At 42.4% G+C, this 26,997-nt stretch overlaps 1 protein-coding gene across 2 annotated transcripts in view; it reads right to left on the bottom strand.

Annotated features, from left to right (window-relative positions):
* The window catches only part of KDM3A (lysine demethylase 3A), a 32,101-nt gene extending 13,707 nt beyond the window's left edge, over positions 1–18,394 (bottom strand). The window contains exons 1-12 of one of the 2 annotated variants that reach the window (XM_054293248.1): positions 18,326–18,394; positions 17,602–17,790; positions 14,994–15,143; positions 12,735–12,845; positions 11,105–11,207; positions 10,366–10,490; positions 9,805–9,877; positions 9,636–9,724; positions 7,375–7,526; positions 5,814–6,385; positions 3,862–4,063; positions 1,842–2,056 (exon numbers count right to left, since the gene is read on the bottom strand). In XM_054293248.1, coding sequence (XP_054149223.1) covers positions 1,842–2,056; positions 3,862–4,063; positions 5,814–6,385; positions 7,375–7,526; positions 9,636–9,724; positions 9,805–9,877; positions 10,366–10,490; positions 11,105–11,207; positions 12,735–12,845; positions 14,994–15,143; positions 17,602–17,772 — 1,963 coding nt within the window. In that variant the 5' untranslated portion in view covers positions 17,773–17,790; positions 18,326–18,394. Of the gene's footprint in view, positions 1–1,841; positions 2,057–3,861; positions 4,064–5,813; positions 6,386–7,374; positions 7,527–9,635; positions 9,725–9,804; positions 9,878–10,365; positions 10,491–11,104; positions 11,208–12,734; positions 12,846–14,993; positions 15,144–17,601; positions 17,840–18,325 lie in introns of those variants that run through there. The other variant, XM_054293249.1, reaches the window with a different exon arrangement.
* Positions 18,395–26,997: the final 8,603 nt, after the last annotated feature.

Genomic DNA, 26,997 nt, shown 5'->3' with positions numbered 1-26,997 from the left:
CAAGACATCTGCTGCTCTTGTTCTGAATAATGCCCATTGACTATGTATGGAACAACACTGGAATAGCTCAGCACAATTTGTTCTTAAGTAGGAGGTAAAAATTGTTTGACTGCTTGCTTCAGAATTCTTCCAAGAGACACAGGTCTAAATATCACCAGCTCCATTCTCCTCTGCCTTTAAAAAACATGCACTATATTTATCATTTTCTAGGTCAACTCTCCAATTTCCCCCAAACAGGATGAAAGTTTTTTCTTATCTTTTGAATGAAATTTCCTATCTCTTCTGAGTCTTCTCTCTTTGTACTTCTCCTATTTTTTGGTTCCTTTCTGCAGTTTGATCCTGTTTCCTTTGGGCATTTGGTAGCCAAGGAACAATGTGACCAAACAAGCTGTTCTTTCTACACTAGTCAATCTTTTACTTGACAGGGAAAACACATTTAAATTTACCAGAACTTCAAGCCATGGTGGCAGAAGAATCTCCCTTTTTCCTGTGCTGACTGAGCACTCTCCCACTGTATTATTGTTCAAAGAACACCACATACTCAGACTGTAAATTACTTCTTTCCTGCCCAGGGCATTCAAAATAACCTCCATATTAATGAAAGTGTGTTCCTTTACTCTCACCAGTCAGGGCAATAAAATCAAAGATGAATTAATGAGACTTTGCTCCTTTCAAGCCAATTCCAGAACTCACACATGTCTGTTTTTTAAGCAGAGGATGTTTCTGTTAGCTATGCCAACAGATGCATCCTCTGCTATAAGGAACACCACACCTTCCTTTTGTTTCATGAATTCACCCAAACCTTCACTCTCCCAAAAGTGTTTCTGTATTTCAGTCTACACATCACACTCTGGCTACAGATAATTTGGTTCCACAAACCTTTACATGTTGGAGGTCAAGAGAAGAGCAAAGCTTGCAGATTCCAAGCAGCCCAAGGTAAAGACCCCACAGTGAAAATTTCTGGAATAACTCAAATCTTCCCTCTGCTTTTGAAGGGCATTCAAGCTTGTTCAGTTTTTTTTCTTCTTTCAGAGCAGTGGAGTGACTGCCAAACTGAGGATCTTTATCTAATGTCAACACTCACAAACACAGCAGACAGTGACAGTCTCCTGAACTGTGCTGCACCCTGGTCATGCACTCAAAACCCAGAAAACAAACAGAGTTTTAGGAGTCATTCTGCTCTGAGAAGTGATGATGCAAGGTTGTAACTTCCCCATTTGTCTGCTCACATTTGCTACAGAAATATTTTGATGTGGCCAAACCCCTGTGGTTTTGGGGTGCTAAGTTTGCCCTGTCTACACTAATTACCCTCTCCAATCAGTCATCCCATCACCAGCTCTCCTCTGGTCTATGCCCAGTAGGGCTGCACACAATCACTTCTAAAAGTGCTACTGGAAGCTTGCAGGGGCAGGAAAATAAACATCTCTCTTACTGACAGACAGCATTAGGTCCATGATGCAGTTATAATAAAACTGGACCAAAGCAATCTAACAGAACCTGTACAAAGTAGAATCTTAATTTCATTTTCACACCAGGAACAGATTTTGTTGTCAGCTACCTGGTAGTTTGATTTTTTTCCCCCTTTGTAACAGGAAAAGTAATTTGATAAATTGAGAAACAACTTCTGACAAAGAAGGGTGGAATTGCCCTTCCCTTTCCACTCCCTGTGAGAAGCAAAGAGTTGTTGACACCAGTTCACAGTGGCTCTTAACCATTCCCTCTCTGAGAGACACTCAAGTCTTATATATTTCCAAATATACACAATTAATTTTCCCACAGAAGCTCAAAGCTTCACACAAAGCTGTGAAAACGTAAATGATTTCAATACAAGTTGCTCTTACTGTGTGGTTCAATCGTTGACATGACTTCCTTTTCAGATATCACCAGCTGGCAGAAGTGGTCTCCAATGTTGGCCAGGATGTATTTTGCTGTGTCCAGATCCAGACCCACAACATTTTTGGATAAAGGCAGCCACAGGCTAATGGCCTCAGGGTCGTACTTATTGGGAGTTAAGAAACCTTCCTCACGCAGTATTCCATGCTTATTAAACTGCAGCCTGGTGAAAAAGGGGGAAAAGGAGAAAAAGCTTCATCACCTCAAATGTGCACTGGTTTAAATTCACCTCAATCAGTCCATGCTTGAGTTGCGTTTGTGTGTACTGTATGCCAATGAATTTACTCAAAGGTTACAACAGACATGGGTAAACATACTGGTCACTGGCATTGAGCACGTTCAATGCACTGCTTGTTTTAAAGAAAAAAGACTGAAAACATTCAGATTTTTAGTTAGGAAATCTGCCTTACAACAAGTGGCTCTTTATTCACACAAAACCAAATCAGATTTGCAATTTTTAAAATGCAGTGGCATTAAGGCCACATCTAGAGATGGCAACAGCAGTAATTTTATCTAGGAGTACATGCAATTCTCAAGAGAAGTTAGAATACCTTAAATATAGAATATATTTCAAGTAACAATTCACTTGGAAGCAGCTGCCAAAAAGCATCAAGCAAAATTTGAGTAAGAAATATTCTTGAGTGATTCTGAGTAGGTGGAAAGAATGAGATCTATATTGTTAGTAGTGTCTTAAATGGAAAACATGAAGAGCTCTGTTCAGGAACCTTTTTACTAAATGCTGAAGAAGGAAGGTGACTTTTGATGACAGTGTGTGCTCACTGTAGTGTTAGGTGTGCCATGAGAACACATGCTGGCAGCTGCTGTCCTCACACAAATGCCATCTCCAGATCTGGCAGATTGCAATTCAATAAAAAGGGATAACTCCCTCAGTTTCAAGTTCTAAACCAAAGGATTCATGTGATTTGAACTGCACTGCAAATCTGGATTGTTACCCTGAGGGGATGAATGAGCATACTCTGCTGTTACTTCGGTCTCACACATCAGATTATACAAAGATTTATTATAGTAAAATCTCTAATCTGAGGATAAATAACAGATTAGTAACACATTTGTATTTTTAAGATGTTTAGCAACAAAAGTGAATTCCAGTGGGTGCACAGATTAAACACTTTCAGAAGAAGCTCAAATGTCCCCAGCTGAAAGCCCACAGCCACTTACTGCCACCCTTCCATGGCTGTGGGCTCATGGCTAACATTCCAGGTGTCCAACCACTAAACTCTGGGAAACCTGCATGGAATCTACCCTCTCATTAGTATCTCAATTTTACTGAGCTGTAGCACTCAAACTAAACTCACGTTATCCTACTGGCACTCAGCCCAGAACAGCAAAATAAAGAGCTCCAAGTCCTGCCAAAATATTTTCTGCTCAAATGAAGCACTTGTACAATTTCTAAGGGCTAAAAAACCCTTGGCAGCCACTCATTAGCTGGGTACACTGGTCTTACAGCCACACACCAGCAGTAAATAGTTCAGAAATAGAGCTTATTCTTATTCCATGAGCTTATTCTGGGTGTTTTTGACTTTGCACAGTATTACAGCGACCTGAGGAAGTCACTGGGGTGAGAGAGAGACGAGAATCTTGTTTCTTGATCAGAAGGCTGGATTTATTGATATATGATATATAATACATTATAACTATACTAAATAGAATAAAGAGAGAAGTTGCAGATGCTGCTAAGCTAAGCTAAGAATAGAAAGAAAGAATCTGTAACAAGGTTGTGTCCAGGGACTCTGTCCCCAGCCTGCTCCTGTGATTGGCCCTAAATTATAAACATGGGAACATGAACCAATCACAGGTGCATCCTATTGCACTCCACAGCAGCTGATAACAATTGTTTACATTCTCCTCTGGGGCCCTCAGCTTCCCAGAAAACAAACAAGTCCCAAAGAAAGATTTCTATGAAAAAATGTCTGCGACAGCACAGAGCGTGCTGGGGATGGCTCTCACCTCCTGAAGTGGAAGAAGCGGCAGAAGACAGTGGAGTCCCTCTGCTCCTTGTTCTTGCGGTAGCTGTCCAGGCGGCACTCGCGGCACTTGTGCAGGTGCGGGGCGATGTTGTTGCAGGAGCCGTCCTGCACGAAGGCCTCCCCGCTCTGCTGCAGCTTCCTCACCCTGGCAGCGTCTGCCAGGACGGACTTGCGCGCAATGACTGCGGGGAGAGCGGCCAGGGTCAGAAAACCTCGGCTTTTCTCACAGAAAATGTCAGTGTTTTAGTGAAAGAGTCACATCCGGGGTGCCTCGGAGCGCCTCAGGGCCGGGCTGAGGGTCACGGGGACACCTCAGGGCCACGGCAAGGGGCTCACGGCAATGCCAGCCACGATGGCAAAGTCTTGGGCATGATGAGCGCTTCAGGTTTCCAGCCAGGGCCTTGGGGCCACAGCACTGACCGAGGACACGAGCACCTCAAGGCCATGGTGAAGACCTTGGCCAAGAAGCAGGCCTTGGCAAGGGTCTTGGCCACGGTGGGAGCATCAAGAGCCCAGCGAGCACCTCGAGCTCCCGCTGAGGACCTTGGAGTCATGGTGAAACCCATGGCCACAGTGAGAGCCCCAAGGCCATGGCAAAGGCATCATGAAAGGCCTTGGCCATGGTGAGCAGCTAAAGCTTGCAGGGAGCAACCTGGCACCAGGGCAAGGACCAGGCCACGGCAAGTGCTGCAAGGCCACAATGAAGAGCTTGGCCATGATGAACACCTGAAGAGCCCATGAGGGGTGAGGAGCCACAGAAAAGACCTTGACTATGGTGAACACCCCAAGCTCCCAGCGAGGACCTTGTGGACACAGCAAAGACCTCGGCCACAGCTCTCCTGTGAGCTTCACGCTACACTGAAACCAAGCTATGCTAAAAATATTTGCAGTTGGCAGAAACCTCTCCTCCAGTCAGCATCTCAAGCTGCAGTTCCAGTGAAGCCACACAGACTCTGTGGAACCAAGAGCTCCTTTCACTTTTTCACAGAGGAGCATTTTGAAACAACATCTGTTTTTAAAGGAAGTTCTTCAGCCAGAGCTGGAGCCCTGAGCAACCATATTTCACAATAAACTGGGACAGAGTACAACCCGGCCATTTCTCAGTCCTGTTTTCCCCTTTCATGATGCAACAGCTTTCAGCATCTTACTGTAACAGATGCCACACATTTCCCTTCCTCCTACACTGCCAGTGAGGCCTTGCAGGGGACACAACAGTGACTGCTTGGCTGGCTGTGTATCCATGCTAATTATGGAACAGCACATGGCAATCCAAGACCAAGCAACAAGAGAGAGAAATAAAAAGGAGGTGGGTATGTAGGGGATTCCCAGAGTCCTGAACAATCAGCAGGACACAGGACACCAGGAGTCCAGCTCCTTAAACAAGCACAGCCCATCCCCTCCTGTCCCATGTGAAAGCCACCAAATGGAAAAGAGGAACAAGGTGGGTGTTTTTGGGGCTGAGTGGGTTTTCATTTTTGGTGGCAATGGGTGGATTTGTGTTTGTTTTGCTCTCATGACAGTTTTTAAATCAAAGCCCCTCTTGAACAGAGCTTTGCTGATGACAAATTCCATCCCTAACCATGTTTGTAAAATTCAGGACCATTGCTAAAAGGTAAATCTCATTATGCCACCAGCATCTGTATTCCACAAGAAATTGATTTTGTAACCTCTTTTGCCATTCTGTTCTTGCATATATTTTGTAACAACTTATTTCTAAATATTAATGATAAGTCCTTTTCCTTTATCAGGGAACGGTGTTTCTCCACCTTGTTGCATTCCTGTCTTAAGTGAACACGCAAATGACTCAAATTCCTGCTTTACTCACACAATTTAAACTACTAATTTTGCACACATAACAAATTACCTACTTCTAAGTAGTTAGACAGAAATTACAAGGACTTTCAAATGACAGGAAATTTTAGGAACACTTACTATTATCCTGGACCTTGGCACTTCCAGTCCAAAAGCTTTCACTTTCACTTCTGTCACAAAGAATCTCATTTGAATTTCTTCTGATGAAAAACTCCATGTCTGCAAGTTCATCAATCTTGTTTCCTTTGTGGCTGCTGTGGCTGTTGCAGCTGCTTTGTGATTTAAGCCCACACTCACTGAAGGACAGAAGATGAGCATCTGAGGTTGAGGGTCTGCAATCCAAAGTTCTCTGCAGTTCAACAGTGCCACTGCCTCTGGGTATTGCTATGGAAGGGTTGGGATGCTGCAACTGTTTCATGGAAATGCATTCCTTGGGAAAGTTTGTTGTGGCCTTCATGAAAGGTTCATTAGCATTCTTCAGGTTGGTTCCCTTTTCATTAGCTGAATCAGTTAAAGATGAAGGTCTTGAGGTTTTCAAAGAGGTATATTTACCATTTTGCTCACTGGAGTTTTGTGTTTGTTCTTTAGACATAAAGCTCACTTTAGGAAAGGCTGTCAGCTCTTCTGTCAATGGTTTCACTCCAGTACTGAGACAGGAGGGATGAGTTTCTGGTAGGCTTCGTCTGCATGTGCTGAAACACAACATGCAATCATTAGGAAAAAACCCACAAATGTGTCAAATAAATCAGAGCATCAGCTGCTCAAAATAGCCACACTTAAAGCTTGAAAGAAGAAATTGAGTTATTTAATGATGTGCTTTGAGTTCTGATGGGTGAGTATTTTACATTTTGTGTGAGGCTAAATGGGTTTGTGTTTTTCGGGTGTTTTATCTGGGTTTGATTTTTTTGTTAAGTTAGAACAATAAAACTCTATATCCATGTAGGCACACACAAATTTAGGTATTTGCTGCTACTCCACTTCCTTCTCTCACAAATAAGTAGTTGCTTTCTCATTTCCTCCAGGCAACTGCTGAATAACCAAATGCATTTCATTTGCATGTCTGTGGCAAGATTCTCAAGGAACTTCTGACTGGCACCACAAGTCACTATGCTGGAGACTGTAAACCCTCTCTCACAAAAAAACCTTTTAAAAATCATATTTTCCACATTCAGCATGTGAGACAAAACTAGCAGAAAAACCCCTATTAGCACTTCAAATTTGGGTTTTCCTGTCACACAGTTTCTACCATTACATCCATTCTGTGACAGAACTGGGGGTAACAGAAGTCCAAAGGCACTGGTGTCCAACAGAACTGGGGACCTGGAGCTGATCTGCAAGGAAGCAGACACCTGCCTGAACAGGTTTGGTTTTCTTGGGGGCAGGGAGGGAATGCATTTGACAAAGCAGGCACCACACCTGGGTATCCTTTTACACATGGGGACAATGAAACAGTGACAATAGCCTGGGACACTGAAGAGCCACTTCCTTAAAGTTAAGTAAGCACATGGCATTAGGAACTAAATTACATATCCAGGCAGGCAAATCTAACACTCTCCTACGCTGGTTTTACAGAAGAGTAGTTACTACAGCTCTGGAAAATGACCTCAGAGTTTGTTGTGCTAAGAATCAGAATTCTTTTTGGAGGTGAAATATCTGTATGAGCATAAACCTGCTTCCTTACCCCTGAGGAGTCTCTGCACCAAGGTTGGGTGGTGAGCTGGCTGCCAGGGGCAGGCCTGGGTGCCTTTGGTCTTTATTTGCAGGAGTACATCCCAGCAGGGCTTCACCCAGCACAGTTGGTACTGACTGCACGTGGCCCTGACTGGGAGAAACCTGCAAGGGAGATTTCAACAGTTAGGAAAACTTAGGATAACAAATTATGGCTTTGGAGGGTTCAGCCTGAAAGGAAAAATAGAATAATACTCTTCTTACCATGTTTAATAAAGTCAATTAAAGAGTCACTTAGTTCATGAGGTGGAAAGACTTTAAAGTGTCCTTTTAAAGTTCACAGGTTCCATGAAAGACTGTTCATGTTAATTCATTTCCCGCAACTAACAACCAACTTTTTTGGGGAAGTCTATTAAAAAGTGGAAAAAAAGACAGAAAGCTCTGCTCTTTGTAACTGCCAGTGCAGCAATATTTCTAAAGTAATTGCAGTAATTGGCAGTCAGAAATAGATTTCTAATCTCAGCTGAAAATCCCAGTGAAAATCAGAGCTGTGAAGACTGACAGCATTACCAAAGATCTAGATAGGAACTTTCTTGTAGCAAGAAAATCTTTGCAGCAGAACTCTAGGAAGTGTTAAGTACAGAAATCCTACATTGATTACATCACCATCTTAAGAAATCTATAATTAATTTAGAAATACAACAGGCCTATCAAATTACCAGGTGTCTTTTGGACAGCGGCTTTTCTGTGGGGGTCCTTCCCCAGCTGGGAAGTTACACCACAGCTCCTTAGCATCAGCTCCAAAATATTTCCTTTTTGCTTTGGTATTACACAGCTGTCAGGCACCAAGTCAAGCTCTCAGAAAAATGCTGCAGATAATTAACTCCACATAAGAAATCGGTACTATCACATATTTATTAACAAAAAATATGGCTTCAGCTGATCCCTCCCACATAGTGACATCCACCAAAATCAGAGTAATAAATAGCTCCTGGTTTCCTCACTAGAAGCACACTCACTGGAACCACTCTGAAATAATGGTTGCAAGGCATTTCCCAAAGAGTGCAAAAGTGAAAAATGATCCAGTCCTCTGAAAGAAGGTAGACTGGAAAATGAGAAGTAAATAACTTCACTATTTTAAAGAAAAACTATGGTAAAACAAGATATGAATTCAGATCATGGTAATTCTTCAGCAGGGCACCTGCAATGTAAAAACACAGCCCAGCTTTCTGTGTGTCAAGCAGAAATTATGCAGAAAACTGAAGAAAGGCAAACTGAGCACCAAAAGCTGCTCAAGGTACCCAAGCACAAGCTGTGGGAACACAAGACTGCAATCCCTGGCTACTCCATGGTGCCCTGCTGCAGTAAGTACTCCTCCTGCTACTCCTCCTCAGCAGTAACCACAGGACAGGGCACTCTCCTCACTGAGGCACCTTCCCCTGTGCCTGGTACCTCAGGCTGGCTCTTTGTGAGGCTGTGAAGATCTGCACAGCTCACTCTACTCAGGACTGACTGCACAGCAGCAACACAACCCTCTCCCTCCTATTCCAGAGCTTCCCAAAGCCTGGCTACTCCTGCCTAAAATGCAGGCTTTGGTCTGAAATACTGGGGTAAAATTACAGGGCAAGTTTTCTACAGCCAAGCCATGATTTTTCATTTTTGCATCTCTACACTGAAGTTACCAGATTGTCTTTTGACCTTTGAGAGTTTATTCATCTCTCAGTGATACCTGGCAGGTCACTCTCAAAAGAAATAGAAGTAGACATGAGAGTATCAGAAAAGTCACATCCCCTTTCTGTACTGGAACAACCTTCAACTGCTGCTTGTGCAGCTGGAATCCTCAAAGCATCCAAGTGCAGCTGAAGGTTTTGGGTTCAAGTACAAAATAGTTAAAGAAAGAACATGAAAAGCAAAGGTTATAAACCTCAGAACTCCTTTGTGTTTTCTCCTAGTGCAAGAATACATGGCCAGGCAGACCAACTCTTAAGCAAAAGGAGGGGGGCAAAAAGTACAGTTAAAAAAACCCCAAACAAACAAAAATTGAACAAACAAAAGCCTCAACAAACCACCAACATTCAAGGCTTAGTAGCTTTTGCTCCAATTATCACAAGGCAAGATGTTCAATTCATGCCCAGACAAGTTTGAAAGAACTCAACACACCCTCCAAGGGATTATATTCATCATTCTACTTTCCAACCTAATCCTTATTTAAGATGTTTTGAGAAGTGACATAATGATTATGTAACAGCCATATATAACAGAGCAAGACATTACCTCAGGAGAAGATTTTGTGTGTTTAGCATCAACACTTCCACTGCTGTCAGATGACTTCCTTTTCACACCCCCAAAGCTTTTTGATTTATCTGGAAGAGAAGGTGATCAAGATTAGTCTATCACAAGTAACCTGCTTAGTGCCTGAAGGACAAAAAGCAATAGGTCTTACCACATTTTCCATTGTTGTCATATATGATTTCAACATGAATTAATTCTGGATCAAGAGTTTTTAAAGCTGGAATCTTGACAAAGACAGGAAACACAAAAGCAGCCATTTAGAGAGGTGAAACTCTATTTTAATATATTTATCTTAGATGTGGTGGTATAGACTAAGCTTAGACACTTAACTTCTAGGTTCTTGGAATACCAAGCTGAATTTAACAACACACCATGTGAGACTATCTCTGCATAAACACACAAACTGATGCTTGAGAACACAAACTTGTGCTGTCTGCACAGCACAGAGAGCAAAGAAACCAAGATCATGTTTGCTTCACTCTTAGAACAAAAATTCCAGGTCTCCCTCATTTTTCATAGAAGAATATTTGTTATTTAATAATCTACCAGCAGCATAAAGAAACACTTTGGGTTATATTATTCTGCCCAACACTGACACTCATGTTTAAAGATTGCAGTAAAGACAGAAATAAAAATTATTCTGGTGGAGACATAAATAAAATTTGCACTTATTCCCCATATCCATTTGTAAACCACTGCAGCTGGTTCCTACCTCCTGACAGTTGACTTCCAGAGTTCTTGTAGCTGGATTTCCATTGACAACAACTGCTGTGAACCACTGAGTAGAAGGGTCCAGGCTATAAATCCTAATTTTTGAACCAATGATATTTTTTCCACCTACAAAATTGGAGAAAAGAGAAAAAGCTTAGAGACAAAGGAGGTATGAAGATGACCACAGTTATCAAAATTAATTCTTCCTGTTCTTACATTATGGGAAATGAAAACTGTAAGATGCAATATCTACCTTTTCAAAAAGGTCACTCCCTGCACGTGCAAGCACATAAGTACAAATATGCTGGTGTGAACCCAGTAATTAAGAATTTAAAGCTGGCAAACAAAACAATTTTAAATTTAGCTAAAAAAGGAAGCCTCTATACAACACCCTGGAGGATTTCATAACCAAGCAACAAATTGGAAAAAAATCACATCAAGTTACTTGAAACAATACACAATTCAAAATTTTTGAGAATTGCTACAAGTTTAATCTATTTCACAAGTAGCAGGCCATCTATATGTGCCTAAATTACATACTCACTCTTTGAAAAGAAGTACTTGAAATGAACATCTACAACCCTTCACATTTTGCATTCACTGATGTGAGAGTAAAATCAGTGTTTTTAAAAAGCTCTTATCCCCTAGAACAGATTACCAATTATAACACCAACACTGCATGGATTTCCCTTTGGACTTGGGCATTTATTGCCATTTTCTGCTCCACAGAATGCTTGTACCTTGGACCAAACGTGTCTCATCAAGGTGCTTCTTAACCAGAGCCTGAATTTCTTCATTTACATTTTGATCATCTTTAAGAGAAAGCCTGGAACCATCCACATCCTATTTCAGGAAAAAAAGAACAGAAGTTTGCATTCAGGATAATGCTCTTAACAAAATCCCAGAGTATTTAAAAACCAGATGGCAGCAATTCCCACAAATCCAATTCTCATTAATCTGTTCCCCAGCAGTTCTAGGATGCTGGACTGGAGACAGGTAATTTTTATCACCAATTCACCACAAGAATCTGCAAGAGAGTCTGGAATAATTCTCCAGGTCTACTTCAATAGTGTTCTGAAAATAATCCAGCTTTGTAGTACTACACTGCTAATGAGCAGTAAGTTTAAATGAACTGCCCATTCTTAACTTTGGATTTTAAGTCCTCAGAAGCAGCAGCATATTTGTCCTCAGCTGATGCAAATGAAAATATTTTATGTTTCTATTGATGATAATGCCAGGATCCAGTCAGTGTCAAGACAGCATTATAAAATGTTTATATGAATGAAAACAGAGTCAGCTACATCTAAATTATTCCTCATTCTTCAGCATAATGTACGTGTATTATTTTTTCCTCTCAAATTCTTGAATGAGAATTGATTCTGAAATGGAAAGGTCACAGCAAGTTTCCACCCAAGGCTCAACGAGTGCAAATAAGAAAGGGATTTGGGATTGGGTTTTATCTTTTTATCCCAAGCACTGCTCTGATACTTGTAAGAGGCAGGAGACTGAAGAACTAGAAGTCAATAAACTGTTATTCAAGATGCCAGGAAAGCAATCTTTTCCACTGCAGTGCTGAGATAAGGCTTCTGCACAAAGAGATCTCAGCCCTGCTGCTGAGCCAACACAAGCAAGACAACTATCTACAACTCAAATTTGGCTTTTAGTGACTCTCTTGTCATCTCCTCTAAAGGACTTGTATATTTGCTGACTGTTAACAAGTCAAAGTAGAACACTAATGATGGCACTACTTGCAGTCTCAACACAGGACAACCATTACTACTTTTATTTCAGATTGTTTACAGAGTCTAATTTCCTAAAAAGGCTAAATCATTTATCTTTAGCAGATACTATTCTTCCAAACACCTGCCCAGGGACAATAGCTTCAACCCACCTGTACCTAATTTTCACTAACAAACCTTCCTCTGGTGCTCAGTAATTCAATCATCTCATTTCCATTCTGCCCAATTCCTCATTTGTTTAGGATTAGCAGTGATGTGCTTCTGTTAAATAGCAAGATTTATGCCAGACATTCCTGAAAATCCTTGCACAAAGTTCATGTGTAAAAGAAGAAAGGGAAACTATTCCAGGTTTTCCCCAAAATCAATACAAAACTGCTGTGAGCTGAGCTGAGTAACTGTCCTAGCACAGTCCCTCATCCAGCTCTCCTCAGTGACCCTGTCCTGAATTATCTCCAGAAGGTTTTTAATCAGATATGTTAAATTCAGAACTGATATTTATGAGTTTCAGAAATAAACACCTACTACAAGTTTTTACCCATCTGAAGTCTGCATTGATTACATTACCCTGATGCACCCTAAATATCAAGATAAGAGATTCATCTTTCATCTTTCCAAAGCCAGTTAAGGTTACCTGGATGGGTGTCAAGAGGTCTTTAGAGAGGAAAACACATTTCTCTTCACCCAGGTAGCGCACTGAAACCAGTGATCCCATTCCAGCTTTGTCCACTAAGGACTTGTAGGTCTAAAAAAAATGATAAATATGTTCTCAGAAACAGAGTAAAGAGATCTCATAATTCATCATTTGCATTTAAAAATTAATTTTAATTTTATAAATTTTAATTTTGCTTCTATTTCTCTGTTACATTACCACATCTACATGCAACTCTTGAAAACAAAGCTAGCTTCCAATAAAATTTCTAATACACACCTAATGAAAGTTATGGACTCCATTTGAAATTAATTTTATAAATCAGCATGAATTAGTTATTCAGTGCAGGTGGCTATCATTAACAATTAATCATTCATGTCCACAAGAAAAACTTATTAATGTAATAATTCTAATTGCAGATATATTACTAATAAACCTCTTTATGGCAGACTGGGGAAATAGCTAGCAAATCAATGTGTGCAGCATAGTTTACATTGAAGTGCTCAAAACTTGTGCAACCCTGATAACACACTGAAACCTTTATTTAGGCACACATGATGATTTGGACAGCCTCACAGTTGTTGTAACACTGCAGTGTAATGATGACGTCGTGTTCAGATACACCAAAAGCTTTAAGAACAGACAAGAAATAAATTTCCTTTAAAAGCTTCTGAACACTTCCTAAAGTGCTCAAAATTAAATTTAGTCTAGTGGCAGTACCAAATCTGAGAGGACAGGCACCAGGAGCCTGGAACAAGAGAAGTGGCAAGAGTAACTCCCCCCTACCTGAAAGGTGTAACTGTGCCTCATTTTAAAAAGGAAATCATTCTGACAGGAGAAGGACTTTTTTTGATCAGTACCCCAAAAACCCAACCAGATATTCCTTGTCTTCACCTCAGTTAGGACAGCACTGGCAGAGGGACAAGAGCCCCACATGAGGGACAAGAGTGACTGGGCATCACCAGAGCTCTACAGAGCTGCTCCATTTGTCACAAACACACCCTCCCATACACTTGAAACAGTAAGTTGTGATCAAGTTTCAAATAAATTAATCCACACACCTCTTGTGACCTCTGCTTTCCTGCCCTGTGATCATAAAGGGAGAAAAAAATCTTTTTTTGCCAAGGCAAGTCCAGGACTGGCCTACATTTGATCCTTTGCTAAATGAGCTTTGGAACGTGCAGCCTGCATGAACTGACACAAACACCTCAGGAGGAAAAACTTATCCCAAAACTGAAGTATCCAGGAAGAACTACTCAGATCCTTGGAAATGGACAACAGCTAAGTTTAAATATGAAGGTTTTCAGAAGAAGCTGTCAGCAAAATCTACCAGAGGAACTGCTGATATTAATGCACAGCCCAGGAAATAAAATTAAGGATTTATATCTCCATTTCCTCTCCCATTCTATTGGGTCCTACTTGTAACAAGTATTGCTTAGATTGGCTTTGTTTAAGATAGAAAGACCAGCTAAAATGCAGCAATATCAATTACAATGCACACTTCACACCTGGCAAAGTTAATACTATTAAAACACAGACTAGATTCAGCATAATTTGTGTTCTGCAAGTTCACATGTTTGCATTTTCACTTATTTCACTACTTTCTTGAGCAGCAATACCCAAAGTAGTCAAGCACAACTACCCTGGCTGAATGCATTGGGAAATGTTCCCTGTTCACCTCCCCTGGCTAATTTGCCTATTCAGCCATGCATGGCAGGTACAGAAAGCTCAGTTCCCTCCTTGTACAGTGCACACAGCTTTTGGTATGCAGAAAATCTGAATCTCACAAATCACTTGTACCAGGCAGGCATCACATTAAAAAAATCTGAATTATTTTTGTCTCAGGAGCAAGAATCACCATAGCATTAGCCTGAGGCAGAGTCAAAAACTTAAAGTAAAAACACAGGCTATCCTTAGAAACCTATCATTTACACTTTTTCTCTCTATTTTTAAGAGGAATTTTGTGGAAGATGAAACAAAAACACAAGACTAGAGGAAGAATTAATTAACAATGTACAGATCAGGGTTTTGAGAGAGAAGCAAAGCCATAAAAAGACATCCTTGTGTCCACCAACTTCAAATTCTGCTGAGCTCTGTCAGTCTGAGCTGCACAAAAAGAGATTTTCTCCCTTCCCAGGACACCCAGGAGTGAGGCTGCACTGGAGGAATTCTCACTGGTGACAAAGCTGTCCCAGAGGTGGAACTGCAGAGCCCAAGTGACTCAAGCCAAGGTGTACTTGCCATTGCAGGCCACTGCACAGGAGGCATGGACTGGGTTTTTCTTTCAGCCAGCACCAGCTTTTGCTCCACCAGGAATGCTATCATCATTCTGCTGTAGACTTCTATCCATCTTCGCTTCTCCCATGATTCATCATCAAATTCTACACAAATCTACAGAAAGGAAGCAAAGGGAGGGAGTGAGTGGCTACCTGTGAAGTTCAGACACATCCAACATGGAAAAGATAAACCCATCAATTTGCTCAAAAATAAAAATAAAAACATTAAATGCACTTCTAATTCCAGCATGATTATTGCCTGTCACCTATTCAAGCAATCACTAAAGCATCCAAGGTTGACCCAATATTTTATAAGTGACAATCAATATTAATTGGTTTATCATCATTACTGTCATATAAAATAATATTTACATTTAACTTTACAACTTCCTATCTCAAAAAGTTTAGTGCTGCTTAAAGATAATTAATTATGTTAACACTGTTACTGGTGTTTACAAGCAGGGAAAAATACACATTTCCCCCCTAAAGAAGTCCAGGAAAGCTAAAGGACTGCCTACAGTAGTGGCACATGGATATTCCACAAACTCTACAGCACTGGAACAAGCAAGTTGGGTTTTTTTCAGAATTATTTTAAAAATACTAATCCCAAAGAGTAACTTCAGCCAACTTATTGAAAGCACAAATGACAGGAGGACAGTAAAGGTGATCAAATTATGTAATGTGAAGGTCACTTCTTGACTGCTATTTATCCTTGTGGATTTCAGAAACAATGCAGATTTTTCAAGAAGAAAGCAATTTCATGGCAAAAATATGATGGTTTGACCAATGTGTTTGGGATAGCATTACCCTAATTTCAAAGGCAACATGGGAGCTCAGCAAGTTATTGGGAAAGACCACAAATACAACTTGGCCTGAATACAGGAATTGGAACATCTTGGTAGAGGACTCTACTCTTGGAAAAAAGAACATTTTCCCTTCCCAAAGAACACAGCAATCCAGCCTAACTGCATTTAACAAACAGCACGAAAAACTCAATTGAGTGAACCTGAGAAACATTTCCTGGAGTTTTATCATCCCTCTCATGGGAAAGGCAAGTGAAAACATGCACACAAACATCATTACCACAGCCAGGAGTCATCAAACTAATGGGTGCAGAAATGAACTTGGTAATTTTGAGGTGCACAGAAACTATGAAAGAGATAAGCAAATAACAACCAGAACCAGAATGGCTTGTTCAGGCTCCTGCATCACTGCACACACAGGAAAACACAGTTGGGAAAAGCATTTTAACAGTTTTGAGATTCCTTCTATACAAAATAAAAATTGAAATAAATAATTCTACTCTTTTACAGGAGAAATACTTAATCCACCCTCTCAGTCCTTTATTTTTTCGGGTTTATGATGCTTGTACAGAACTGCGAGAGAGAAGGAGATGGGATTTGGTACAAAGCTCTCCACACCTCCATTGCCCATTCTGCAACTTCTTGACATTTCAACTGGAGAACACATCAAGTCAATCGCTTCTGGCAGAACCGTAGCCAGCTCCAAAGCCCACAACAGAGACCCCATTGGCACCTGCTGCTTCTCCTTCGCGGACAAAGTCCCCAAGAGCTCTCTGCACCGAGAACTCCTCCTCACTCCAGCACGGCACAGGCACAGCCCCGCGCCCAAAAATGGACAAAGCTCCACCCCTGCCGCACACCCACAACAACAAACTGATAACAAAGTTTACGCTTTCGGGAAAGAGTCGGAAACATCCGAAGCTTCGTTTTGTTTGACAAGTAAGGCAGCTAATCAGAGCTCTCCTCACCAAAAAAGAGGAAAGGAGACAGCTGAAATGGGAAGATGGTGCTGTCCTGGCTGTCACAGGACAGCCATGGAAGCCTTCTGCAGGAGCAAGCACAAGATGCCGCTGCTACAATGGAGTTTTGTCCTTGGGGAGCGCTCAGTCCATACTCCAGTCAGTGTCCAGACATGGCTGAATACTCCCAATGTCTACAGCTGCCAAATAAAGCCCCTTAATAACTTCACAGCCAACCCGTAAACTGAGCTTGACTCCCACACAGAATGCACAGCTAACCCATTACACCACGCTTGCAGTAACCATGCTACAAAAACCACGCTTGGTAATCATTAATAAGAAGAGGCCACCATGCAAGAAGAGTCCGAGAGACCTCCAGCACCAGGCGTGAGTTTGGTGTGACTTTAAAAGCCAAGTAGTCGCTCCAAAGAGCAGGAAAGGGAAGTCACCAATCCCAACAGCATTGGAGGGTTTCGGTTTCAACTCTGGGGGCAAAAACCTGTTCACAGCTGGCAAAACCTTAATTTACCTTTAGGAAATAAACCATAAGCACAGAGGCTGCGGTAAAAACCTGCTTTTCAAAATGCCGGTGGAAGAGAGCACATTCATAATTAGTTAGAGATAATTTGCGGCATTAGAACAAGCACATCGGGGAATTGGGCAGGGTTGCACGTTCCCAAACGTGTCGGCCAAGTCTCCGTGTGCTCTGGCCCCGAGAGCAGCATGTGCACACACGTGTGTACACACAGCCACACCAACTTCCCCGGCCCCGCTCCGCATTCAGCGGCTCTCTCGCAAAGTTCCCGGTTACCTTCAGGTCCTGTTTGGATATGTCCGTGTGTGACACGGCCCGGATCCTGCCCGCCTTCCAGGGCCATTCCGAGATGAGGCTGGCGTCCCACGTCCTGTCCTCCTCTTCCGACAGGCAGAGGAACCTCTTCCCTACGAGCAGCGACCAGCTCCCCTCGAGCCTCAGCACCATTTTAACTCATCGGGAGGCCTTCAGCGAGGAAAGCGACGGAAGGAGGAGAGGAACACACAGGGCAGGGCGGTGAGCGCTTCCTCTTTCCTCTCCCGGCCGCCCCCCCGCTTCTCCAAGCGGCTCCAGCCGGACCCCCGGACACCCACAGGTCGCCCCCCGCCTCCCACGGTCCTGGTTAATCACTGCTCGGCGGGGGTGGGTGGAAGGAAACACCAGAAGGTCTTTCCAGAATGGCTGCAGCGCAGCTCCCGGCCATTCCCACCCCCGCCGCCTCTTTGTTTCCTCCTCCGAGGAGTCAGAGCGCCGGGCGGCAGCCGAAGGGAGGGAGCAAGCGACCAGGCCAAGCTCCTTCCGCCTCACCAACACCCCGGCCTGCCCACCCGGGCAGACCTCCAGCCCTGCCCCGGCCCTCACCTGCTCCCCCCCGGCCCCGCTGCCGGCGCACCCCGCAGTCACACCGGGCACGGGTCCCGCTCCCCTCCACCCCCCCGCGCCGACCGCCGCCGCGGCCAAGCGACACTGTCGGAGCCGCGCCGCGCACACGCCCCCTCACCCGTGCGCGCGCCCCCGTCCCGCGCCCCTATTGGCTGCGCTGCCCCAGCGGGGCGGGGCCGGCAGCGAGCCTCCCGTCGCGATTGGCCCAGAGGGGCGGGGCCCGCGCGCCTGGCCACACCCCCGAAACCGTTGCTCAGCAGATGGCGGATAAAAAAATAAAAACGATATATCCTTCCGCTTGAGCTTGGAGGGAAGGAGTCCCTCGGGGCCAGCCCGCGGAGCGCCCGCAGCCGAGCCCCAAGGGAGGCACGAACGCGCTCGGAAGGGCCGGGGCGCCTCTCTAGGGCCGTGTTCCCACCTCGGGAGCACCCAGCCTCCAGCTACTGGAACTGCCTTTAGAGACGGCGGAGGGATCGAAGGGAGGCCAGAGGGCGTGATACGGCCCCTTATACGTGCGGCTCGCGGCGTACTCAGATATAGCACAGGGGGCGGTGGCACCTGTGGGGCGTATCTGCGCATGCGCGCGGGGTGGGACCAGCACCTGCGGGTGCCCCAAGGGCCGCCATCTTGTCATGCTGAGGGAAATGGGGGCAGGCGGGCCCTGTGGGCCAGGAGATGGGGAACAAAGTGAAAAATCACAAAATAGCAATGTGCCTGAGGTTCCTGGGGAGGACAGGAGGCTGTGGAGGCGCTCCAGTTGTGGTTGACGGAGGTTGTGTAGTTGCATCTAAAAGCAAATCGCTTCCACCAGCTCATGCTTTTAACATGGTGCCTGTGTGTTCTTACAAATAGCAAGGCAAGGTGACAGAATCATAATTGCGTTGGGTTGGAAGGGTTCTAGTGCCTCGCTGCCCTATCAGGGAAGAATTTGTTCCTTCTATCCAATCTAAACCTATTGCCTTTCAGTTTAAAGCCATTCCCAATGAGAACCAAGGAGGTAAACAGAGAATATGACACAATCTGGGTGGTGGTGTTCAGCAGTGACCCAAAAAGACACACGTACTCCTCTACTGTAAGACTTTCCCACCAGAGCATGTGGGAGGAAAAGACCAAAAGTGCAGAAATTACCCAAGGCAAAGAAGCTGTTGACTCATCCAGTTTACTAAAATCTCACGGTGCTCAGCTTGTGCTTTCTCCAGGGTTCTTTCCATCACCAGAGATGTGTTCGCTTCAAAAACCCCCATCAGAGAACGCTGCGATATTCCCGCCATGTTGTGGTCTCATCCTCCATTTTCTCCAAGAATCCATTTCCACACTTAGGTTAAATGTATTTTTAAAGTCTTCCCCACTAATTTGCTTTCACTGATCATTTGTGTACTACATTTAAACAAACACATTCATGTATGAAATCAAAAGGCTCAAAAAATTCCTCTTGTGCCATGATGAGGAAATTGCTGTCTACTCCATGGAAATCAGACATTGCAATTTCTTTTACAACTGTAAGGAATCTCCAAAGATTTCTATCAATGAGATGAGCTTAGTAATTGCTACAATTTTCAGCAGGGAGAAACAAAATAAAAAGGGAATAATAAAAAAATGATAGATCAGCAACTGTGTGCAGTCTGAAGAGCCACTCATTAGCTGGCACTGAAAGAAAAAACAAGTATGTTTGCTTCTCAGATTTAAATGTTTACTATATAAGCCAGACCTGCAAGGTGGAATTTATGATATCACATAAAGCAAGCTAGATGTGAAACTACCAAATGATTTGTTTCATTGTAGACTTTAGGCTGGTGTAGCAGTGGCTGTACAATTGACACATCACACCATGGAGGTGTTGCATAACCTCATTATTTAAAGCCCTTGGATTTTCTGCAGAGAGAACACTTTGCCTCAAAGAGTGGATGATTAATACATGCAGGAAGAGGGATGTCAGGCTATAATGAAGCAATATTAGTCAATGTAATAGATCAAGCTGTTGGTAGCACTCCAGTTGCCTAATAGTATTTTTTTCCCATTAGCATCAGAATGAAGGGAGGCTTTAAGGAGAGATTTGAATGACAACAATGTGAGTTTATTAAATGAGCAGCTCCCACATGCAAAGAGTAGCATGGAGGTTGGTCAAAGATGTTTTAAATTTAATGTTTTGGGTAGGTCTTGGCCTGGAAGGCTGAGAGTACAGGGTGACATAGTCCATTAATGCCCTTGAAAATGAACTTATATAGGAGAGGATGCTAAAAGATGATGTGATCAAAAAGCAGCATTCTGAATGTGTAAAACAAAATAAAATGAATTGGCAGAGACCAGAAGAGAAGATGGGGAAGCAAACAGAGCACAAGTTGACAGAAGCCTGGACAAAACTCAATCATGCATGGTACAAACAACCTTTCAAAGTCCTGAAAAAATAGAAGTATTCAAACCCTAGGGGCTAAGCAGAAGCCACACAACTGAAGACTTTTTTGCTTTTGAAACAGAGAAGGTAATTAGCTACTTGCTTCTGTTCCCTAGGATTCTTCATTTCTGGAAATTAAATAAGGACCAAATATCTTTCTTCAGTTACCTTGCTTCTTTAAAAGTCATAAGTTAACCAATGAAGTTTTGGGTCAAAAAGTAAAATACATAAAATTTAAAATTATGACACTAAACATCTCTGAATTTGCTGCATCGTTTAAGAACTTGTTTCTCAGTATGACAACCATACAGTACAGGAAGAAAGTACTGTTATTGTAATTGTAATGTTTGTAATTGTTTTTCTTCACTGGTTATTTTATCACCACTTGCAATAGTCTCCACAAAAACTAATGTCTTTTGTGTGCTGCCCACCTCACACAAAAGACATTGTGTGTCAAGAGAAACATCAAAATGTTCATAAATAATTTTCAGGCTAATCCTATGATAATGGCACAGGTGCAATTGTCTCACTCTGCATTATTTACCTCTGGAATGCTCAATGTCTGTTGAAGTACCTGCAAAACAAAGCACTGTAGTAAATAAGCAGAACTGATTGAACCTCAAAAGAGCACGTTTCAGCCTGTTCTTCTGCCTGCATGAAGTCTTGAGAATAATTTTTTCCAGCTGGCCCTACCTACTGGGTTGAACTGGTAATAGGTAAGCCTTTAGCTCCTATGTGAGAAAGAAATAATCTCTGCAAACAGGAGCTCTTTAAACAGTAACTTCAGAACACACTTCAATAAATTCTTCTTTTCAATCACCAATAAGTAACAGAAAATTTCTCTTGTGTGGGGTATCACTAGGAAAAAAAGCAGAAGAGGCTTTGAGATTTGAATTTCATTATTTGAATTTAACAGTTCAGTTTAAATTGGAATTTAGCAATAAAACTCAATAGCCAATTTTATGCCTAAACAATTGCACATTCAGGCATTTACGCCTACCTCCGTGCATATAAAATCTGGATGTGCTATTCAAATATTTGTGCTTGAAAATTGGCCTCCCACTACCTACAAGTATTTGGTGTCACAGACACTTTATAAGAAAGGGACATTTCAGTCAGAGAAGGGGCTGTAGATAACTGCCTAGATAACTGTCCTGGCACTGTGTTCTCCAAAGATGATTTCCATACAAGGGAGCAGATTGTTTTTCAGGGCTCTCCTGCATTTCCAGGTTAAACCTACCAGTGTGTGTGCAGCTACAACCAGCAATGATCAGTGCAGGACATTATTAAAATCTGGTTTTTAAAATCTTTACTGTGGTGACATTTAAGGGTCTCCATTCTCAATCAAAGGCCCTCTGAGTAGAGGCACAGAAGAGGAACATGGAGTCCTTTATGTTCTAGTGATTAATGATGGATGTGTAATTAAAGTTGGTCAGGCCATGAACCACCAGCTGTGCTGACAGCATGGTGCCAAAAGCACCAGGGCTGGGGGTTTGGTCCCTGTATGGGACATTCACTTAGGAGCTGCACTTGGTGATCCTTCAGGGTCCCTTCCAGCCCAGAATATTCTGTGGAGTATAACTGGAAGCAGATCTTTGGGAGATGGCCCATTAGCTCATTTCTCCAGTCTGTCTTGAGATGTGGTGCTAAAGAATGAGCAAAAACTATCAGAAACTTTCTTATTCAGTAGCACCAAACTGATGCAGTTAAATAACTCCTTATGCAGCTGATGTGGATCAGTCACTGCTCAGATCCAACCTGGCTCTAGCTCTAGATAGAGCAGGAATAGATAAAAGCTCCTTGCTCAGGTACAGCCTGGTTACCTCAGCACACCTCACCTGCATCAGCTTTGCAAGAGTGGCAGGACTGCTTCCAGGTCCTTTTTTCAGTCATTATCTCTTTACCATAACTTAAAATAATTCATATCATACATCAGTTAATATTTTCTCACTGTCTGCAGCTGAAGGAAGCACGTTTTGATACAAAGTACATTTAAATTTTATGCAATTAAGTTGAGTTGCTGAAGGAAAAACTGTGAGAAATGCTGACCTCCTCTTTTCCACTCCCATAGCTGTTCTGCAGTGGGGACTGTCTTTGGCTAGTGATGAGTTAGTGGGACTTCCATTTTTTTGTCCCAACTGTAGAAACAGGAAATCATGAGAGGAGTCTTAGGATGATAAATCAGGATCAAATTTTAAATTTTAATTGACTATTAATTTAACATTTAATTATTTAATTCTGTGTTAAGTATTACCTTGGGATTGGAATTAGATATTAAATTTTGCAGATTAATTCCAAAGTTAAATTAGTATTTATGGACAGAGTGATGCAATAACCTTTACAAAGTAACCATGAGCAAACATTGTACATAAAGCGTGGTGAGTAATTCTGTGCTGGTTTTGTTTTTCTTTAAATGCTTCAGAGGAAGATTGTTGTGGAAGAAAAAAGCCCTTTCCCCTCAGGTAATAATACATTATCAGTTAATAATTCAAAGGGTTTGGGGTATCATTCTTTAATAAAAGAGTTCAAATCAATATTATCTTGATGGATATATTTGAACCACGTTGTAGAAACCACCACCCCAGCAGGAATGTCTTGGTGGTGTACAACAGGAGACATTGGAAGGTGGGTGAAGAGATACAGTGAGCTTTAAGCAACATTGTTTAATGATCTGAGGAGAGTTGTTCTTTGTTAATTAACACAGCCCCCAGAGGCCTCACACCAGAACTGCCAACAGAACATGTTACTCATATTTTGCTACTTAATTATGTCCAGGCTCTTCCATCACTGAAACAACATAACCTGGCTTTGGCAAAGTCAGACTCCACACCATTTCCTGCCGGTGCCAGAGAGATTCTTTCAGCTATTTCAAGTCCCTCCTGCTCTTTATTTTAAACAGATCTGTTTTGTGGTAGAGTGTCTTCCCTTGGGAGCAAACTCACACCTTCCTGCTGTGGATCTGACAGATTCCTGCACTTGGGCTGCTGGGCATGTGCAGGTGTCAGGTCAATGAGTCCTAGATTGGGGATAGAAATTGCTCTCATTTTAAACTCAAACTAAACTACCCTCCTGTGTACTTTTCTAAGAACATTTGGACTAAATTCACGCTGCTGCTTTTGATTATTCAAACCCACATCTCAGAAGTTCTCTTTCAGCCTCTGTAATTTAATGCAGTTTTTGACAAAGCAGTGAACATTTGAGAAGTGGTGATCCTCGAGTTACGAGTTTGTGCAATTTGGACAAGAACTTTGACTGTTCTTGAATGTGTATTCACTTAAAAAGAGGCTCAGGAGGGAGGGCACACTGGAGAGTGATCTCAGGGGTGGTTGTACGTGCATGGATCTCATTGATGGACTGCAAATCCTCCCACCCCCGCAGAGAGCACCAGCTCTCCTGGCTCCAGTTCTCCCGTCCTGTCACTCACCAACTCGCCCTTGAACTGGATCAATGAATGTCTTGTGTGGTTTTCCTGCTACTGCAGTAACTGATTCCAGTGGGAAAATGCAGTAACTTTTCACATCAAGGGTCAGCTGAGAAGTAATTCCCTATTTTTTTTTTAATTCCATATATTGTGCTGATATAATGTTAACAAAGCTAATGTATCACTGAAGCTAATAATAATAATAAATTGAAATATTAAGAAATATTAAGATACCAGATATTGGTGAATATAGAACTGGGAATATTTAGAAGTTAGATATTGCTAAATGTGACCTAGTTGTTAGAGCACAGAACTGGGAGGCAGATCTGGAATCTGACACTATGTGTGTCATAAGGCAGATCATTTAATTCACCTCATTTCTCTGTAAATGGGGATAACAATAATCATTCTTATGAGTTGCTTTGTGTTGTTCACCTGAAAGATGATGAGTCTTATAGCTAGTAATTAAACCTTCTTTTAATCTTCAAATTTACTTTCCCTGTTAAACTTTAATAAGTGTTTATGTTCCCTTAATGCCAGAGAGGAAAAAAAGCATGATTGTGAAGCAGCTGCTAAGAATTTCTCCCAGAAGATATTTAGTATTAAATTGGGATTGAGTCATCTGTTTTAGATAAAGGGGCAATGCAAGAACTAATATGTGAGAGTTGAAATTCTGAGTAAAGTGTATTCCAAGCAGAATCAGCTGACACCATCACGCTGGCTCCCACCCCCCAGTACCCTCTGTCCAGAAATTGGAAATAGGCTTTGTAATTTCTCTTTAGCTTAGAGCAAATGTACCAGCATTGCTTAAAAACAGTTACAGCTGTGGGTTACAGGTTGTTCCTGCGGTTCTCTCGGTGTCTGCTCTCCTGCCATGTGCAGAGGTCTCTGCAGCCCCACCCAGCCCTGGAGAAGGAGGCACTGGGCAGTTGTGGGAGCACTGGGATTGCCTGCAGTGCAGCTGGGCTTTGGTAATTATCTCACTCTGTATTTGTCACTGTAAAACCGCTTAGTGATTTTCTGCTCCTCTCTGTAAAGTTCTCTAAGTCAGCCACATGTCAGTGAAACTTTAGAGTGTCTTTTCCCTGGTCTCTCTTCACAGCTGTCAGAGACTAATGGCTGCTCTCCAAAGCCTGGGCTTTGATGGTAGAGGTTTGTGTCTAAAATTAAAACTGTGGTTCCAAAGCAGATTCCTAACTCCAGTGAAACCCGGAATTTCATCCACTGATTTAGGAGATCATCTGTCAGCCCTGTCTTCTAGTAAGAGAAAGATTGCAATCTGTCCTGTCTCTTGTCTCTTCTGAAAAGCATAGGAAGGTAAATTTGAACTTTTCCTGCTTCCCAGTATCTACTGCCCTAAATAGCACAATTGCAGGTTTTTTCAAAAATGGAAACGACATTTTCCAGTTTCCTATGCAGAGGAACTTCTGCTGTGACATAAATTTCTATTGCTGCTTTTTACTCTTATTTCCTATACACAGTTTATCACACAATAAAATTTACAGCTGCAATTTTCTAATGAGAATGTAAGAAACACAGCCAAGTTACTCCAGGCTATCTCTGTTGTTTGGCAAAACTTGGACACATAAACAGTGAGGAGTAGCTTAAAACCTGTACAGGTTGGGGTAACTGGAGACAGATTTGTTTCAAAAGCAAGTAGGGAAATATTTGAGGTGATTGAAATATTTAGCAAGGCTGAAAATGAGGTATTGGAAAAAAAATTTAGGAGATGATTGGAGGACTGAATTTTAGCAGGCATGGTTGTATGTCAGGTGTTGGGTTCCCTGCCTCACTCCATGACATGATTAGCACTGTGCCTCTGGTTGCAGCAGAGGTTGGCTGTATCTCACTTTGTGTAACATGTAGGTCACAGTCTGCCAGCACAGAAAATATGCATTTAATGAACTTCATCCACCAACAGGCATCTCATTGTCTAAGCCTTCTCTGCAGAGAGCGAAGAGAAGCATCTCCAGAAGGAGATTAATACTAAAATAGATGTCTAGAATAAGTGGGGCAAATTATCCCTCAGAGATGTGTGATCTTCCTCATTTGCTGCAGAGGTCTCTAATTATTGGTTTGTGTTCTACCCTTCCTGCTAAAGTGCTGAACTAGATACAAACATGGAGTGGGGTGGTGTCTGTGCCTCTCTGGTTTGCACATTGTTGCCCAAATTAAGCAGGCACTGAAGTTCTGGGGTTTTTTCTTTGTCAGAAGCTACTGCAATGAGTGCTGGTGTGGGGCACTAATGAGCTAGTGAGGAGTGCAGTGTATGCTCAGCTCTCACAGGGTGCCTGTGCTACAGGTGACCTTATGATCATTAGAAGAATAATGTCTGTAGAAGGGAATGACAGGAATTGGTTGTGGGTTTAAAGGGTCTTTTAAAGGGAGAGAAAAATGAAAGCTTTATTCTTCAAGTTCATTATTTTATCAGACTGTTTTAAAGACACACAATGTTACACAAAGAATGCAAAATCACAAGTTATAAAAGATACATATAAAAGTTTCCAGATGGCTGAGATTGTTTACATTTACTATTCCATAACAGTGTGTTAGACATGCTCCAGTGCAAAGGAAAGTACTGTAGGCTTTTTTGCTCCCCAAATGTATTTGTGTAAAGTCTTTCACAGTCAGCAGAACATAAGTAGTGAAAATGAAGCTTTAACTGGCCATGGAAATGTTGCTTTATAGGCAGCCTGTTGGCATGGCAGAGCAGGATGTGCTGTGATTGTTGGGGCTTCATGAGCAGGTTGTGCCAACCTGTGGCTCCAGGAATGCTGTGTTAAAATGTCTGGGAATAGTGCTGCTGGTTCCCTGTGTGGAACCTGTGTTATTACTTAACCCCTTTGCACTTCCATGGTCATCTCTGGGATTAACAAACATTTACCCACCTTTGAAAGGTGCCTTGTGTTCTTCAGAGAAGTGCTGAATAAATACAGGCTGGTGTTACCCTCAGCAGCAGGTAATCCTGTTAATCTAA

This window comes from Melozone crissalis, unplaced genomic scaffold (genome assembly GCF_028551555.1).
Source record: "Melozone crissalis strain CALT ecotype California unplaced genomic scaffold, PUWL_Pcris_2 ptg000132l_1, whole genome shotgun sequence".
In the NCBI taxonomy this organism is placed as follows: domain Eukaryota; kingdom Metazoa; phylum Chordata; class Aves; order Passeriformes; family Passerellidae; genus Melozone; species Melozone crissalis.
This window is presented reverse-complemented; position numbering and strand designations above follow the sequence as displayed.